Consider the following 18,954-nt stretch of genomic DNA (forward strand, 5'->3'; position numbering starts at 1 on the left):
GTGTGATGTTTCTCCTTTAGTTGTGGCTCAAAAGGGGGCAGCCTAAGTCCTTCTGGATCTCCGGTTTCTTCTTTCCTCAAGGATTTCTAACAGGTAACCAACCATGCTTTCCCAAGAAAAATCCCACAGAAAAGACCATGATCGGTTACAAGCTGGGTTTCTAGGAGCCGTGGAGAAGGCCTGGCTGCTATTGACCTAACTGTGCATGGCTGACTATAGGGCAGTTCGGTGAGGCCCTGCTCTTCCACTCTGACTCGGAGAAAGGATGGCAGAAACAGCAGATGCTCCCCTACAACCTAATCCCTGCCCCTCTCTGTTGTGCAAGTGTGCCCTGCTGCTGTAAATGTCCACAGCATGCCCCAGTCCCGTGTGACCCCCATGCTTAAAGGCACCACCTGCTCCAGCCCCACCTCAGCGCAGCTTCCTTCCCTCTAACAAATACTCCTTCCAGCAGCCCCCAAGGACTCCAGCTAGCAGGCCCAGCCTTATATACAGCCCATATAAAACAAGCTGAGCGGGACTTTGAAGTTAGGGAGATGGGGCTCTGGAATTCCTGCACTGGCTTATCTCCCTCGATGCAGAGCAGTGCCCTTGAGACTTGGCCTTCCTCCCTCTCTTCCCAGCCCTGCCATGGCTCCATCCCTCCCAACATCACTGCAGGCTTCCAGTCTGATGAGCTAATTTGGAGTAAGGCATTAATGGTTGAGACTTCTCGCTGGAGTGGAAGATCTCAAATGCTAGAGCAGCCTGGCGGAGGCAAGCGGAGAAGTGGCAGTGTTGTTCAGAGGATCCAGCTTTCTGGTTTTCATATTTTATAGGAACTCTTCAAAATCATGCTCGGAAATACAATTTGCCTATAGATGAGCTGAGTTTCAAATACAACATGATTCCCATCTACCGGGATCAAGCTGCAGTTACAGAAGCTGCCAAGACAGTGAAGTTTGGACAAGAATTGCCCATGGACTTGGAGGTACCATCCCTTGACTACTGTTACAGCAAAGCAGCCCTATCCCACAGCCATCTGAGATCTCAGCCATCCTTCCCTGGCCCCCTCTCCCACTGTCTCCCACATGCAGGAGCACGAGAAGCAGACAGGATTCACAGCCCTCAGACAAACTCCCAGGCGAGCAGTGCCTCGATGGAACTGCCCAAATTAGCCTGATTTGTAGAGATGTTCTTTAAAGTAACACTGTTTATTTCTTTAGATTCCTATGGCAAGTTTCCTCTTCTTAATGGATAAAGAGGTTAAATATGAGGGTTTTAACAAGATGTTAAAAACAAGGGTTTCAGAATCAGGCAGGCCTGACTCTAAATTCTGACCTTCCCCTTTGCCAGCTAAGTACGCTAGAACAATGACCAGGGTGTCTGCATCTCAGCGTTCTCATCCCTAAGATGGGGCTGCCACCGGCCTCAGAGTGGTGATGCGGTAAGAATGAACCAGCACATAATGCTCCCACAATAAAGAACTACTATTACAGGCTGAGTCTACTGGCCGTTCATTGAGCTGCCCCCCAGCGGAAGTGATGTACCAACTTCATACATTATATAACCACAAATACACGGCATAACTTACAAGAGTGCACTAGAGAAGCAGTTTAAACTTCTTGCCTACATAGTTTACTCCTTCTAGAGCAGAAGTTCTCAAAGTGTAATTCCAATACAGGAGCTTGTGCATCACCTGGGAACCTACTAGAAATGCAAATTCCAAGGACCCATTCCGGGTCTACTGAATCAGAAACTCTGGGCTGGGACCCAGAAATCTGTACTGTGACAAGTTCTACATGGGGTTCTTGGCCCACTAAAGTTTGAGAACCATGGCTCTAGAGTATCAGTGATTCTCAAACTTGACTGACAGGATCACCTGTGGAAACTTCTTAAACATCCCAGTGCCCAGATTACCCGCTAGTTACATCAGAATCACCCCTGTTTCATTAGGCACCATTATTTTCCAAAGCTCCCCTGGTGATTTGAGTGTACAGCCAGGGATGAGAACCACTGCTGCCAATGTGAGCTGCCCAGCTTCGACGTGCTAAGGAGATAGCGACGGGGACTGGAGCTCTGTGTACCAGTGAGCCGTATAAATATAATTCCCTATTTGTGCCACAAAATCAAACATCTGCTTCCAGATGGCTTTTTCCAAGAAAGTGTTCACGCACCAATCAACAGAGTTGTGGTGAATGGCTTGACTAAACTTTCTTAACATATCCTGGCATCAGTTAGTAGAAGTTGCTCCTGGATAATTCTGTCATCATCCACCCCACTCAGATCTGACTGATCTACTCTGCGCACACGAGCAAAAACTTACAAAGACAAACTGATCCAATATGCATGGCTTACTTATGAAATACTGTAATATCCCATGCCTCTTAATTGCCTATATTTAAAATGACAATAAAAAGAGTTACCCTTTTAAGGAAATTTGAGCATCAAAATGCTTTTTAAAGAAAAGAGAAAATAAATTGAGAGTTGCGCTCCTCATTATTTTGAGCCCCTTCTTAGCCAGGAGGGTGTCCCAGGCCCATATCAGGAATAACCAAGGCCACGGGAAGGCATCCACATAAAAGCTCTCACTGAGGCCTTCCAGGATGCTGGCCCTGCTCTGTGCCTGGCACATTTTTACCTGCCCCAGGAGGCTGGCTCTAACAGATGGAAGCTTATGCTGACCACCAAGGCCTCTGTTCCTCCACCCTGCCCCAACCCACACCACATCTCCGCCTGGACTGTGGGCCCTGGCATGTGACACTGCCTTAGAATCCCTGCCTTCTGTGGAGAGGGCAGGTCACATCATGGGCCCACCTCGTGGTCCTCCCAGTGCCTGTCTCCCAGAGACTGCTTACACAGCTTTATTTCTGTTACAAACAAGCCACTGTGTGCCCATCTGCCACCTTTGTGCAGTTTAGGAAAACATACTCCCTCTGGGTGGATGCCCACATGGCTCCCACACATGGCCTGGCACATGTATAGCAGGCTGGATTTCCAGCCTGTCCTAAGGCAAACTGCACAAGTGTACACAGCAGCCCCCAAGACAGGAAGGCCCCCTCTCTCCTCCCCGAACCTGCCCAGGAGACAAAGTTCAGGATGCTAAAAAGTAAAGACCAGCCAAAAAGATCTTACCATTCTTTTGTTCATGATAAAAATATACTACCTGTGTCCAAACACTCGGTCATCTGCCTGCAGGTGCAAAGCTCCAATTGTCCCAAAGATAACTAGCTCCACAAATGGCCAGCGGCACTCAGTGTTTGAGGAAGGACAACACGGAAGCCTACAATTGTCCGAAATTGTACACCAGGGGTGGCATCCAGTCACGGGCCACTAAGGGCCAGGATCTTTCTGTCTCTCTCTCCTCCACCCGCTTTAAGAGAAACATGAAAAATCTAGAGTAATTTCTGAAAACAAAAAAGGAACTTTCCATTGGTGCTCTGTGTTATTAGAGATATAGAGTCTGTCTTTAGCAGGATACCCAGACCCCAGAAAGACCTTGCTAAACCAAACAGCCCTCCTATCCCACCCACTTCCCATGAGAAGGAGAAAGTCAGGACATAATATAGGATAGTCTGAAGCCCATCAATGGCTTCCCTATTAGAAATCTTAGTGGAGTATGGAAAGTATGAGATTTGGTGTCAAACTGAGAAGTCATTTTACCTTTCCAAGCCTCTGTATTTTCCTCTCCAGAATGTGAGTAATAATAGCAATCTGTAGAGTGGTTCTTAGAACTAACTGGTGAGCATATGGGGCTCAGAAAACAGCCCACAGCAGCTAAGGCCCTTCTCCTCACCTTAAAACTTCTGTTCGTCTTTCAGTTGCCCTCTCCTCAGGATGGCGTTCTTGTTCATGGGATGTTCATGGATGCTTCTCGATGGGACAACACGGAGATGGTGATGGAGGATGCACTGCCAGGACAGATGAATCCAATGCTGCCCGTGGTGCATTTTGAACCTCAACAAAATTATGTGCCAAACCCGACACTTTACCACTCCCCACTTTATAAAACAGGGGCCCGAGCAGGAACGCTCTCAACCACAGGTAAGGATGTGTAAACACTGGCCCAGATGATGACAAAACACAAACTACAAAGTCAAAAACAAACAAACAAACAAAAACGTATACTATGCAAGGGGAGATCTTAAACCAATTAGCAAAGCTTAAAAGGAGGCCACTTATATTAATTTATAAATGTTATAAATTCTCTTTCTTTAAACTCTGAGAATGGATTGACAGTATAAAACTAATACTTTCTTCTATTCTAATAAGTAGAAAATAGAGCTTATTGAACAGTGACTTCTAATTTCAAAAAATGATGACCTGAGTACATACAAAAATCTCTTGCTCACCAAAACCACTGAGACTCATCATAGAAAATGGATTTGAAAATAAACCAAAAATGGAATGTCATGTTGAAGAAAGGAGAATCTGAGTGGGCCTGAAACTAAGACATAGCCCTGAAAAAAGGAACCAAGTAGAAAGCTGTATCAACAGAGACTGAAGGAGTGCCTGGGTGGCTCAGTAAGTTAAAGCCTCTGCCTTCAGCCCAGGTCATGATCCCAGGGTCCTGGGATCAAGCCCCACATTAGGCTCTCTGCTCAGCGGGGTGCCTACTCCCCTCCCCGCCCCGCCTAGCCTCTCTGCCTACTTGTGATCTCTATCTGTCAAATAAATAAAATATTTAAAAAAAAAAAAAAACAGAGACTGAAGATCTGCCCCATACAGAGTTAGGACACAGCTAAAGAGTGAGCAGGGAATGAGCTAAGGAAATCCCTCACAATACAGCACAATGAGATTTAAAAAAAAAAAGTGACGTCATGAAAGGAGCCAAATTTTACATTTTCTGGAAAGGAGAAATCTTTCCAATCTGGAAGGAGAAAGAGGATGAAAGAGAGATAATAATAGCTGATAACTTTCCAGAATTGAAGAAACACTGTTTTCAAAGTGGCCACACCATTGAACACTTCCACTAGCGGGATGTAAGGGTTCCAGTTCCTCCACATCCTCACGACCACTTAGGATCATCAGTCCTTGTAATTTTAGATGTCAGGTAGGTGGACAAGAGAATATAGTGGTATCTTCTTGTGGTTTTACTTTGCATTTCCCTAATGACTAAGGATGCTAGCCATCTTTTCTGGTACTTATTTGTATCTTCTTTGATGAACTGTCTGTTCAAGTCTTTTACCTATTTTGTAAAAGTCATTTGTCTTATTATTGGCTAAAATTCCAATAGGAACTCTGTCTTCTCAGCAAGAGAAACCAAGAAAAGATAGTAATTAAAATGATGTTGCAGACAACCCTCTCAGGTCCCCTCCCTCCTTGAAAGCTTTGTACTCTCACTTTGTTATCACTAAATAGACCTTGTTTTGTGCCTGGGTGGCTCAGTCAGTTAAGCATGTCCATTAGGCACAGGGCCCCAGAGTCCTAGGATCCAGCCCACATCGGGCTCTCTGCCCAGCAGAGAGTCTGCTTCTCCCTCTCCCTCTGTGCGTGCTCACTCTCTTTCTCTCTCTCTTCCTCTCTTATACTCTCAAATAAAATAAAATAAAATACATTATAAAATAGATCAGGAAGAAAGAAATTCTTCCACAAATGGTGCTTGGACAATTGGTTTTACCAAACTTAGACCCTATGTCATACTATATACAAAAACTAAATCACCAATGGATTCCTTACACTTAATCATCACTAAATTTTAAAATTATTATTAACTGGAGGAGCAAGATGGCGGAGGAGTAGACATAAATATCATCAGGTCCCAGGAGTTCAGCTAGTTATCAAACCATTCTGAACACCTACAAACTCAACAGGAAATTGAAGACAAGAAGAGCAGCAACTCTAGGAACAGAAAAGCAACCCCTTTCTGGAAGGTAGGACGTGTGTAGAACTGAACCCAAGGCAACATATGGAAAGAGAGACTGCTGAGGGAGGGGCTGGCTCCAAGCAAGCAGTAGAGCAATGGAGCACAAAATTGGAACTTTTAGAAGTCTGCTCCACTGAGGGACATCACTCTAGAGGCTAAGCAGAGGGTGGAGAACTCAGGGAGAGTGTGGTCTCAGGACCCGTGGGGTCACAAAAAGACCAGGGGTGTCTGAAGCTGGCAGAGCTCCCAGGTATTGGAGCAGGGAAACTGGCTGCAAAGACAGAGCCGAGAGCCAAGTGAGCTCTCAGTTTGGGGCTACCTTAAACTATGGTCCAAGGCACAGTAAGGCCACTGCTCTTTTAGCAAGACCCCACAGGTGGCAGATCCAGAAGAGACACCCTTCCCCCTTCCTCCTCTGGGAGGAGCAGCACAGGAGCATGCTTCAGGAATCTGCTGGGTTTGGAGACTCCAAACAGGGCCATGTGCTAGAGATAGAAACACTCAGTCACAGGTTGGGTAAGCTCGAAATGTGGCCAGAGACCAGGGAGATGGGAGTGATTGACTGCTTTCCTTGAGGGTGCACTGAGGAGTGGGGCCCCGAGCTCTCAGCTCCTACAAGGGCTAGAGACTGGGAGGCCACCATCCTCACTCCTTCCTCCAAATCTGTACAGAAAGCATTCAGGGAGCAAAAGCTACCAAGAACAAACCCAAGCAGATTACTTAGCCCAACCCCTGGCAAGGGTGATGCAGTTCTGCCTTAGGCAAAGACATTTGAGAATCACTGCAACAGGAATCTCCCCCAAAGGACCAAGAACATCCAGCCAAGACCAAGTTCACCCATCAATGAGAACTGCAAAACATCAGAGCTACAGGAATACACCACAAAGAATTCATGGCTTTTTCCCCATGATTCTTTAGTCTTTCAAAGTTAAATTTCTTAAATTTTTTTTTCTTATTTTATTTTTTTAATTTTTCCCTTCCCTATCTTAACCTTTTTAAACTATTTTATCTTTTTTTTTTTAAGATGTTATTTATTTATTTGACAGAGATCACAAGTAGGAAGAGAGGCAGGCAGAGAGAGAGGAGGAAGCAGGCTCCCCACCGAGCAGAGAGCCCCATGTGGGGCTTGATCCCAGGACCCTGGGATCATGACCCGAGCCAAAGGCAGAGGCTTTAACCCACTGAGTCACCCAGGTGCCCCTAAACTATTTTACCTATCAATACCTTTTTTAAAAAATATTTTTAAATTTTCATTGTTATACTCATTTTTATCCCTTCATTGTATTTAACCTAGTTTTTTGTATACATATAGGTTTTTCTCTCTTTAAAATTTTGGGATACAGTTTCTTCTAACAGATCAAAATATACCTTAAATCTAGCATATGGCTTTGTTCTAGTCTCCAGCCTGATCACATTCTTTCCTCTTTTTTTTTGTTCTTTTTCCAACCAACTTCCTATCTTATCAATTCCTTTTTTAGAACCTTATTTAATTTTCATCTTTATGGTCATATTCTATCCCTTGATTGTGTATACCCTTATTTTTGTGTGTGTAAGTTTTTCTTTCTTTAAAATTTTGGGAGACAGTTTCTTGTAACTAACCAAAATACACCCAAAATCAAGTGTGTAGCACTGTTCTATTCACTAGTGTGTGTGTGTATTATATTTTTAAAATATGTATCTATTTTTTTTCTCTTTTCCTTTCACCTCCTTGCCCCCTGGTTTTGGGTCTCCTCCGATTTGGTTAGTGTATATTTTTCTGGGGTCTTTGCTACCCTTTTAGGATTTTGTTCTCTCATTCATCTATTCTTACCTGGATAAAACAAGATGGAAAAACCCACCTCAAAAAAAAAAAAAAAAAAAGAACAAGAGGCAGTACCATGGCTATGGACCTAATCAATTCGAACGTTAGTAATATGTCAGAACTAGAGTTCAGAATGACAATTATCAAGGTGCTAGCTGGGCTCGAAAAAAGCATGGAAGATACTAGAGAATCACTTTCTGGAGAAATAAAACCCTTTCTGAAGAAATAAAAGAACTAAAATCTAACCAAGTTGAAATTTTAAAAAGCTATTAATGAGATGCTATTAAAAAAATGGGAGGCTCTTACGGCTAGGATGAATGAGGCAAGGGAGAGAATTAGTGATATAAAAGACCAAATGATGGAGAATAAAGAAGCTGAGCAAGAAAGAGAAACAACTACTGGACCACGAGGGGAGAATTCAAGAGATAAGTGATACCACAAGACGAAACAATATCAGAATATTTGGGATCCCCAGGGTGCCTCGGTGGTTCAGTGGGTTAAGTGATGACCAGAGGGACATCACAGATATATTTAGAACATTCCATCCCAAAGTAACAGAATACACATCCTTTCTTGATCAAAGATAAAAATCTTTGCCTTTGGTTTAGGTCATGATCTCAGGGTCCTGGGATCAAGGCCCACATGGGGCTCCCTGCTCAGCAGAGATCCTGCTTCCCCCTCTCTCTATATGTCTGCCTCTCTAACTACTTGTGATCTCTCTGTCAAATAAATAAAATCTTTTTTTTTTTTAATGTACAATTTGGTAATATTAAAAAAAAAAAAAAAAGACGAATTGGGACCCTAGAAGAAGAAGAAAGGGGCAGAAGGTATATTGGAGCAAATGATAGCAGAGAATTTCCCTAATTTGGCAAAGGGAACAAGCATCAAAATCCAGGAGGCACAGAGAAACCCCCCCTCAAAACTGATAAAAATAGGTCCATACCCTGTCATCTAATAGTAAACCTTACAAGTCTCAGTGACAAAGAGAAGATCTTGAAAGCAGCTTGGGACAAGACATCTGTAGCATACAATGGTAGAAATATTAGATTGGCAGCAGAGCTATCCATAGAGAACTGGAAGGCCAAAAAGGACTGACATGATCTACTCAGAGCACTAAATAAGAAAAATATGAAGCCAAGAATACTATATCCAGCTAGTCTGTCATTGAAGATAGAAGGAGAGATTAAAACCTTCCAGGAAAAACAAAAACTAAAACAATTTGCAAACACCAAACCAGCCCTACAGGAAATACTGAAAGGGTCCTCTAAGCAAAGAGAGAGCCTAAAAGTAACAGACCAGAAAGGAACAGAAACAATATGCAGTATCAGTCACCTTACAGGCAATACAAAGGTACTAAATTCATATCTTTCAATAGTTAACCCTAAATGCCCCAATCAAAAGACAAAGGGATTCAGAATGGATTAAAAAAAAAAAAAACAAGACCCATGGATATGCTCATTTTCGACCCAATGTGAAAATGTCTATGCAACCTAAAGCAATCTACACATTTAATGCAACCCCTATCAAAATACCATAATTATTTCAAAGAAATGGAACAAATAACATTAAAATTTTATCAGACAGAAAAGACCTCAAATACCCAGAGGAATGCCGAAAAAGAAAGCAAAAGTTGGTGGCATCATAATTCCAGACTTCAAGCTCTATTACAAAGCTGTCATCATCAAGATAGTATGGTACTGGCACAAAAACAGACACACAGATCCACATAACAGAATAGAGAGCCCAGAAATGGACCCTCAGCTCTATGGTAAACTAATCTTTGACAAAACAGGAAAGAATGTCCAATGGAAAAGATAGTCTCTTCAACAAATATGTTCGGAAAATTGGACCACCACATGCAGAAGAATGAAACTGGACTATATCCTTATACCACACACAAAAATAGAATCAAAATGGATGAAAGACCTCAACATGAGACAGGAATCCATCAAAATCCTTGAGGAGAACACAGGCAGCAACCTCTTTGACCTCAGTCGCAGCAACTTCTTCCTAGAAACATCACCAAAGGCAAGGGAAGCCATGGCAAACATGAACTATTGGGACTTCATCAAGATCGAAAGCTTTTGCACAGCAAAGGAAACAGTCAAAAAAAACAAAAGACAACTGATAGAATGGGAGGAGATATTTGCAAATGACATATCAGATAAAGGACTAGTATACAAAATCTATAGGAACTTCTCAGACTCAACACTTAAAGAACAACGAATCCAATCAAGAAAAGGGCAGAAGAGATGAACATTTCTGCAAAGAAGACATCCAAATGGCCAACAGACACATGAAAAAGTGTTCAACATCACTCAGCATCAGGGAAATACAAATCAAAACCACAATGAGATACCACCACACACCAGTCAGAATGGTTAAAATTAACCAGTCAGGAAAGAACAGATGTCAGCGAGGATGCAAACAAAGGGGAACCCCCCTACACTGTTGGTGGGAATGCAAGCTGGTGTAGCCACTCTGGAAAACAGTATGGAGGTTCCTCAAAAAGTCAAAAACAGAGCTACCCTACGACCCAGCAATCGCACTACTGGGTATTTACCCTAAAGATACAAATGTAGGGATCCAGAGGGGCACATTCACCTGAATGTTTATAACAGCAGTGTCAACAATGGCCAAACTGTGGAAAGAACCTAGATGTCCATCAACAGATGAATGGATAAAGAAGATGTGTATATATACACAGTGGGATGTTATGCAGCCATCAAAAAAGCAAAATCTTGCCATTTGCCACCATGTGAATGGAACTCGAGAGTATTATGCTGAGTGAAATAAGTCAATCCGAGAAAGACAATTATATGATCTCTCTGATATGAGAAATTTGAGAGGCAGAGTGGGAGGTTGTAGGGGGTGGGGGAAGGGAGGGGAGAAAAATGAAACAAAATGGGACCAGGGAGAGAGACAACCATAAGAGACTCTCAGGAAAGAAACTTAGGGTTGCTCGGGGGCTGTGGGGGGAAAGATAGGGTGTCTGGTTTATGGACATTGAGGAGGGTATGTGCTATGATGAGTGCTATGAATTGTGCAAGACTGAGGATTCACAGACCTGTACCCCTGAAGCAAATAATACACTATGTGTTAATAAAATTTTAAAAGGGGGGGCATATATTTTTATAAATAAAAATTATTATTAACCCTAATGAAATAATGGCTCTTAGTAATAATTATCAACAGCTAATATCCCAACAAAGAAAGACAATCAGACATAAGGTGCTTCCTGATGGAAGTACACACAACCTATTCAAGTATTCTTGCCCCAAAACACTCAAACCTGAATGTGATCATGGCCTAGATCTAACCACCCCTTTACAGGGATAGAGGAACACATTTAAAATCACCAGAGGATGCTGTCAGCAAAAATCCAGACTGTAGGAAACTTTACAGGACAGTCTGGTTGTTTCAACAATTATAATGGGATGGCAAAAGGAACAGAGGGGGAAACCTACCAACTGAAAGAGATTTAAGAGACATATCACTGGGGCACCTGGATGGCTCAGTAGATTGGGCATCTGACTCTTGATTTTGGCTGAGGTGGTGATCTCAGGGTTGTGGGATCAATCCCCACATCAGGCTCCTTGCTAGGTGTGGAGTCTGCTTGGGATTCTCTCTCTCCCTCACTCCACCCCCACTCACATGACTCTCAGATCAATTCAAATAAAAACCCATCACTACTGCAAGGCATGGACCTCATTCGAATCCTGAATCAAACTAACAGTTAAATATATATATAAATGTGTGTATGTGTGTGTCTAGGTATATGTGTATAGGGCTGTGTGTGTGTGTGTGTGTGTGGTGCATCTGTACTACAAAACGTCACTCAAACACTGCCCAGGCACCATGCAGGGCATGGCATACAAAAGTAAGGAAAGGGAAGACATAGGCATTCTCTGTAGGAGACAGCACCACCTTCTCCAACTTCCACACAGATGGGGTTTGCCATGAATGCAGTGCCATCTTGAGGGCAGAATGCTCTACTTCTCACACTGGTCCTGGTGCAAAAGTGCAAACGTGACCTCTTACTTCAGATGCCCCACACCTGAGGACCAGATATCTACAATTGTGCTTAGTCATTTCAGGAGCCCTGGTGCCCAACTGCAGGGTGAAACAAAGCACGCACAGATAGACAGACAGATGGACAAGTGAACAGATGCCCAACCTACCAAATGCATCCCAAGTCCCACTAAAAACTCAGGGCTGAATTGTAGTCCAGTGTTCCCTCAGTCAGACTGCAGAGAATCTGGAACATCCTTTACAACATTATACAAAGTCAGAGCTAGACAGGGCCTAAAGGATCACGTCCTAACATATTCATCTTACAGAGCAGAAAACTAAAATCTGTAAAGGACTAGCTGCCCATTATCTTTACAGACTGAGTCAGGCCTGAAACCAGGTGTCTTGATATAGTGCTCTCTGTATCAAGGGGTTATTCTTTAACAAACCTTTTGTTCTTGTATCCTTAACTAGGTCATTCAACCAACTTTGTGGTTACTGTCCTCTTACCTTCGAAGCGGTCCAAAGATTACTGGATTGCCAAGGGATCAGCTTTGCTCTGCCAGCTAAATGAGTGAAAAGTTGCCACCTCCTGCTAAAAAAGAACCAGGCCAGAGATCTTTCCTGATGGGGGACAAAGGTCTGCAGAACTTATATGTGAGCAAAACAGCTTTACTTTGGATCTGACTTAAGAGGGTAGTAATGTGGTTTTTCTCTTCCAACCTAAAATAAACTTTGAATGTTTCTTCCTGTTGGTAATTCAAGCTCTGATGTGAAAGCAGTGGGTTCAGCACTCACCTCTTAAACCTGCTCCCCTCCCCCAGGTGAGTCAGGCAGCTTCCCATCAATAGCCTGGGCGAGTCAGAGCTCAGCCATGCCTTACCCACATGGGCTTCCTTCCTCCTCACGCTAATACGCTAATACAAAAGGCCTTGTGTCCACTGCAGTCACATGGTTCCAGGTGTTTCCATTTCTGGGAAATGATTAAGGTTCAGAGCCCAGCACAGGGGAAGCTGATGAGCAAATGAGCTGCATAACAAGATCTTGACCCCAAGATGCCTGTTCCCCCACCCTATGGGGCTATACTACAATCCTCAGAAAAAGCTGCTATGCTTCACGAAGTGCAGGTTGGTCCTGCCCAAGTATAGAGCTTCTCCTTCCACTTTAGATGAGCCTGTGTGAAAAGCAGCCAAGTCCCAGCCAGGATGGTCTGAGCCTGCCTCCTCACCACAAGTAGAGGTTGTTGGGCCAGTACTAAGATGGGGCAGTCACTGTGGCAAACCAACAAGGGTCTGTTTGCCTCCTCAGCCATAACACGAGCCAAGAAACTGGGGATCACCTGGTTAGGATGGATAAAGCTACATCACCCCCGTAACAGAAATTTGCAAGAATTGGGTCAGGCCCAGTAATCCTGCCTTCCCATTTTACTTCCACCTTCATCCCCATTCCTATGCAAGTTTAAAAAAACAGACTCAAGTCCCGGAGAAGCAAAGAGCACTTCTATTACCTTAAGAGTTCAGAGCAGGAATCCGAGGCTACTCTTGGTGTTCCAAGCGGGAAAGGTGCTTACTAAGCCATGGGAATGGCTGTAGCAGAAGTCAGAGGTGGGTATCGGGCACCACAGCAGCTGTAACCCAAGGTCAGAGAGCTGTGGGAAACTGCCGACCTCACAGCTGTACCAAACTCGTGGAGCAGGCGACTGTCTGGACAAGGAAATGTAGCGCCGGGCCACTGCACAAACGCGTGCCTCCTGGAGCCTCCACTTATCTGCCACCACTCCCGAAGAAAAAGGTCTTCTGAGCCCTTCACCTTCCAAGGCACGTATATCTAGCTCATTAGGAGAATCTCAAACATAGCAGCAAGGGAATCCGGGAACACTGAACCCTCCTACCCCTGCAATACAGGGTGCACGGTGCAGAATGGAGCAAAGGTGGAGGATGGCATCCTGAGTCACGCCACGCCACTCTTTCAGTAGACCCCAGAATCTTCTGGGCCCTGGAAATGACTGTGAATGCACCCACAACAAAGTCTAGGAAGAGAAGGTCACAGCACCGCAAGCCCAGGCAATCAGGCTTTCCCCAAACCACGTTAGAAACAAACACATCTGTTTCCTGTTGGTCCCATCCAAGTCCTGCGCAGACCCTCCGGGTTTCTGTGAGCTTCTTGAAGGCCCCTCAGGAAACCTTGCGGTGGGGCAGGAAGGGGTGGGGGGTAGGGATAAAAGCTCCCATTTCAGACTCAACCAAGACAATTCTACTCTTACTTATTTTCTATAGATTCCCCGTAAGACACAGACATATAAATTATAAATAACAAGACAGGAAGAGGGAGTGTTTGGAAACCACTTTCTTTTTTTTTTTTTTAAGATTTTATTTATTTATTTGACAGAGAGAGATCACAAGTAGACAGAGAGGCAGGCAGAAAGAGAAAGAGAGAGAGAGGAAAGCAGACTCCCCGCTAAGCAGAGAGCCAGATGCGGGACTCAATCTCAGGACCCTGAGATCATGACCTGAGCCGAAGGCAGAGGCTTAACCCCCTGAGCCACCAAGGCTCCCCTGGAAACCACTTTCTTGCACAGCCCCTTTGACAAAACTCACCCATTCACCCAGTCTTCAGCATGCCGGTGACACCCATTATACGTATTTAAAGCGCTTGCCAGAGTGCAGGAAGCACCCTAATCACAGACCTGAAATAGGAGTAAACAAAGGTCCTGCGGCCTACTGACTCCCCAGAATCCAGAACCCGCAGTGAGTAGGAAGAGCAACAGCAGGAAGGAGAACAGGGTCAGGATCCAAAGTGGCAGGAGGCCAGGAGCAGAGCCCAGGAGTGAAGCGGTGATAGTATCCAGAGGGTGTGAGCAAGAGTTGTTTGCATAATATATACACGTTGTAGGAAAATGTCTACAGAGAAAATGTATTTAATTATTTTCATATAATACATTTATAATTATTTTCATACAACTCATTATATTACAAAACTGTACACCTACCCCAAGCACTGCTGAATAACCCAAAGTCAATTCTTGGACAGAGAAGAACCAACACGGCATTTTACTCTCTTTTCTTGGGTTGGGCCTATCAAGGCTAGACCAGAGTGTGGAGTACAGGAATCCTTCAAGTTCATGGGATCAGGGGCTTGGCCTGGCCCCTCCAGTCATTACAGGAGGGGTGCCTCTGTTTGGAAAGCCAGCGCCAGCACCCAGAACACAGGAGTCCAGAGAGACAGGCCGGCACTGCTGGCCACCATCTGGCTGTGGTGGGAATGCCCACGGTGAAGGAGCTGCAGCTCGGCGGAGACGGACTTATCCAGAATGGGGACCTGGAGCTGTGGGACCATGACACTGGGAGAAAAAGAAAAAAACAAGAGTCTCAGAGCACAGCAGGAGCCACTGGCTACTCCAAGGCCCTGAAAGGCCCACACAGCTTCTTTTCATCTCCCTTTTTTAAAGATAGACGGGAATGGATTTAGTATATTAATGGGCTTCCTGTGTCTTTGTCCCTTAATACCACTGCTACAACAAACCGAGCTAATACAAGTGCTAAGACCAGTGCATGTCCCGCAGCAATATGGTTCTTGGGTCAGAGATTATCAACACTCTAGGTGCAAGACAGCCCAATTCAGACTTGCTTATCATTAGCCTTTGGGCGATCTCAGGCAGGGACCCTCCTCACTGACCACACAGAGAGGCACATCCAAGCCACGAGGTATCCTTCCTGGGATCTGGCTCTCTCCCCGCCCCCAGCTCAGTCTGGGGTGAACACCATGCAGACAGCCCAAGTCAAGACAGTATGAGCTGAGGGGCCCATGGTCTCAGGCCCATCTGGACCTTTCAGCTCAGCTCAGGTGTAAAGTGCCCAACTCCGGGCCACTGTGAAAGGAAATGGCCCAGAATGAAAAAGTACCAAATAGGTTGACTTCTTCCTCCACCAAGGAAGGATGGTTGTAGGGCTGTCCTCTGTCAGGTACTGTGGAACACGTATACAACAGGATTTGTCCCTGTTCTCCAGGTCCCGTTTGGCACCCAGCTTCCCTCCATTTAAAAATGCCAATTAGGGCACCTGGGTGGCTCAGAGAGTTAAGCGACCGCCTTCAGCTCAGATCATGATCTTGGGGTCCTGGGATTGAGACCCACATCTGGCTCCCTGCTCACCAGGGAGCCTGCTTCTCCCTCTCCCTCTCCCTCTCCCTCTGCCTGCTTATACTCTCTCTCTTTCTCTGTCAAATAAATAAATAAAATCTTTAAAAAGTGAAAAAATAAAAATGCGAATCCCAGGGCTGCCTGGGTGGCTCAGTCAGTTGAGTATCTGACTATTGATTTTGGCTTAAATCATGCTGTCACAGTCACGGGATCAAACCCTCGGTCAGGTTTCCCACTCAGAGTGAGGTCTGTTTCAGATTCTCCCTCTCCCACTCACTCACTCTCTCTCTCTCTCTCTCAAATAGGTAAATAAAATCTTTTTAAAATTTAAAAAACAAAAACAAAGAAGCTGCCAATTCCACAACACATTGGATGCCTGCTTCCCGCCTTCAGTGGCTCCTCATTCCTGCAGGCAGGAGACTCTCGTCACTCCACCCCACTTCCTGTCTGGACCCACCCCACCCACCCCACTGCTCTTGACTTCCCAGGCTCCAGCCATAATGACTTCATCTTGGTTTCTTCAACACGCTCACTCTCTCCAGGCCTTCAAGTTGTTCCCTTTGCTTGGAACTTCTTCCCCTCCTTGCTCAATTGCTACTCAGTCAACATTATTAAGCACCTATGCAAGCATCAGATCCCTGAATCTCCCGATCCAGACTCAAAAGTTCTGTTCGTTGGACTTCACTTTGTCAGGCTTCTACTCAGTATCAGCTGAAAGGTCCATCACTCCATGAGGCCTTTCCTGGTGCCCAGCCCTATATACACACGCAATCCTCCAACACACACAAAAGCACATTCCCACAGTACCCTATACTTCCTTTGCAGACGATCGACTCAAGATCTGGCTTTCTCCCCAGAATGTGAACTCCATGGAGGCAGACGGCTAATGCCTGGTTTACTCCAAAGCCACAGCCCTGAACACAAAAGCAGGCACATAGAAGGAACTCAATACACTCAGGCTGAACTGGATCCTGGATCCCAGGCCTCTCTGATATAGTTCTTCCAGAAGCCTTATGCCCTGCAGACCAGGCTGAGTCATCACCTTTGATTCCTCTGCCCACCTCTGATCTACCCCCTAAGCATCTCTGAGAGTACATTCTGTGGTCACCCTACTCCCTGTCAAACGTGGGGGCTGAACAGGCCCATTCTTACAAGGATGCTTCCAACTCTGCAAAACTATGAAATCCCTGATCTGCAGTGCAGAAAGGACTGGCAAACCAATAAGCTCATGCATACCTACACCAGCTCCCCCACCCCACCACTATCCTTTAACAAAGATAAACATGTTGCCCTTATTCCGGCTTGAAGCAACTACCTTTAATCTGGCTTCACCTGTATCACAGTGACCGGAACACCAGTGCCTAAGACTGTGAGGAACAGGAAAGGCTGGTCCACCAGTGGGGCACTTAACCCCACCAGAGCCTTGAAGCCCCTCACTCTCAAGCAGTGTAGTGAGCATTCCTGGGCTGCTCCCCACTCACACTCCCAGGGGGCAGATGGATGACAGGAATGGGCTCCCTGCCAGACCCTACCCAGGCCAGCCCAGCCCGGCCCAGCCCGGCCCAAACCACCATCTCACCGCTCCTCCAGTCGAACCCACAGATCACTGAACTGCCTAAGCCGCTGCCTTCGCTGTGGGCGTGGCCGCCTCCGCTTCTTCCGATACTTCGGCTCCGCCCCACCACCCAGGTCGGCCCTTCCGGGCGGGGACACGTGAGGCAGAAACCGCGAGTGGGCCACCAACGCAGCTTCCGGAGCTCGGACGTCCCCAGCGGCCACTTCCGGAGCGAAGACTGACGAGAAGGGGGGCCCCGAGGACGGAGTTTGGCGCTTCTCTCTGTGAAGAGGGGCGGAGGGAAGATGGATCTGAAGGACAGTCGCACAGCATGGCGTCCTCCCCACCCTCAGGGCCTCAAAAGGGAGAGAGAATGTCAAAGTTCAAGCTGCCTAGGGAGGGTTCTCGAAGCCACCTCCAGAACTGATCCCTTTGACGCCTTAATTTCTCCCTCCCATAGTGTCACCATAGTCGTTCCAAATCCCCCAGCTGGGGAGGAAACAGAAGATCTCTTTTAAATTGTGTATAATTACTCCCCTTCCCTAACAAGGGGTCCCACTGTCTAGAAAGTCACTGAAGATTACAGCATTGAAAGCAACATGAAGAATGTTTAAAGGCCATTTACCTAGGACAGTTGAAGTGGCCCTTAATCATGTTAATCCCTCCTTTACCCTCCTAAGGGCTTCACTCAGAATGAGTCTGTAGCAGCCCCATCCCCACCTGAATGACTGCTACTGTTCACAGCGCTGGCCTCTGACCACCTTACCCCAGGCCTCACCATAAGCCATCCTTCCCAAAGGGAACATGTGGTTCACAATTGATGAGAAACTCAGACTTGCTTCTAGTCTTCCCCTAAAGGTGACTATAGTCCCCCCCACCCACCCCAAGAATCTCTTCTGGTGGGGAAATAAGCTGTTAGAAGGACCAATTTTCTTCCTGCAACAGGACTTTTGTCAAGGGTTTAGCTGGGGTTGAGAAGGGTCAGTAAGAGATGAATCCCAGCTACTAGAGGCCAATCCCATTGTCTCCTGATGGAGGCACTGAGGGCCCTGAGGCTCCCATGCACCTGAGAAAAGGGAGCCGTGGATGTGCCAAGTGCACCCTCCAACAATGTGCCTGTAGCAGACCAGCATATGAAGAACTCGGTCGTTCTGCCCTGATTCAGCCTTGATGAACTAACCATTAGCCAGAAGCAGGGCTCAATTCTGACCCACAACCCAACAGAACTGAGATGTCAACTAATATTCATGGCCCTGTGCGAGGATGGAGGAGGTATAAGAGACAAAAAAATGAAAAAGGGAAAGACTCAGGGTGGGCAAAAAAGGTAAAAGAGGGGAATTCCTCAAATGGCAAAGAAGAAAGGCCCCTATTCTGAACTTGAGCCTGGGAATCCCAGCAACATATAGTGACAGCTACAAGACCCCTGGAGGACAGGACCTGCCAGATTTATCACTATCTCTGGAGCCCCAGCACAATGCCTGACTTGTAAGTGTGACACCACTTAGATGAACCTCTTCATTATGCCAAGAAACTGGAGCCTAGAGAGGAAAACTGTCCCGCCTCTCTCTCTCCAAGATTCTGGTGGCCTCCTAGAGGATTTAGCA

The 18,954-nt window shown here is 45.7% G+C and overlaps 2 protein-coding genes across 3 annotated transcripts in view; one reads left to right on the top strand and one right to left on the bottom strand.

Moving 5' to 3' along the window:
• The window catches only part of DNAH6 (dynein axonemal heavy chain 6), a 222,672-nt gene extending 210,256 nt beyond the window's left edge, over positions 1 to 12,416 (top strand). The window contains exons 74-77 of the mRNA XM_004742302.3: positions 21 to 93; positions 819 to 970; positions 3,801 to 4,023; positions 12,132 to 12,416. Coding sequence (XP_004742359.1) covers positions 21 to 93; positions 819 to 970; positions 3,801 to 4,023; positions 12,132 to 12,235 — 552 coding nt within the window. The 3' untranslated portion in view covers positions 12,236 to 12,416. The remainder of the gene's footprint in view (positions 1 to 20; positions 94 to 818; positions 971 to 3,800; positions 4,024 to 12,131) is intronic.
• A 2,142-nt stretch (positions 12,417 to 14,558) lies between these two features.
• TRABD2A (TraB domain containing 2A) overlaps positions 14,559 to 18,954 on the bottom strand; it is a 52,996-nt gene continuing 48,600 nt past the window's right edge. Inside the window, exons 6-7 of one of the 2 annotated variants that reach the window (XM_004742305.3) lie at positions 17,375 to 17,632; positions 14,559 to 14,997 (exon numbers count right to left, since the gene is read on the bottom strand). In XM_004742305.3, the coding sequence (XP_004742362.1) occupies positions 14,814 to 14,997; positions 17,375 to 17,632 (442 nt within the window). In that variant the 3' untranslated portion in view covers positions 14,559 to 14,813. The remainder of the gene's footprint in view (positions 14,998 to 17,374; positions 17,633 to 18,954) is intronic. The other variant, XM_045079086.1, reaches the window with a different exon arrangement.

Source organism: Mustela putorius, unplaced genomic scaffold (assembly GCF_011764305.1).
Source record: "Mustela putorius furo isolate JIRA1106 unplaced genomic scaffold, ASM1176430v1.1 tig00000281_pilon_pilon_pilon, whole genome shotgun sequence".
Taxonomy (NCBI): domain Eukaryota; kingdom Metazoa; phylum Chordata; class Mammalia; order Carnivora; family Mustelidae; genus Mustela; species Mustela putorius.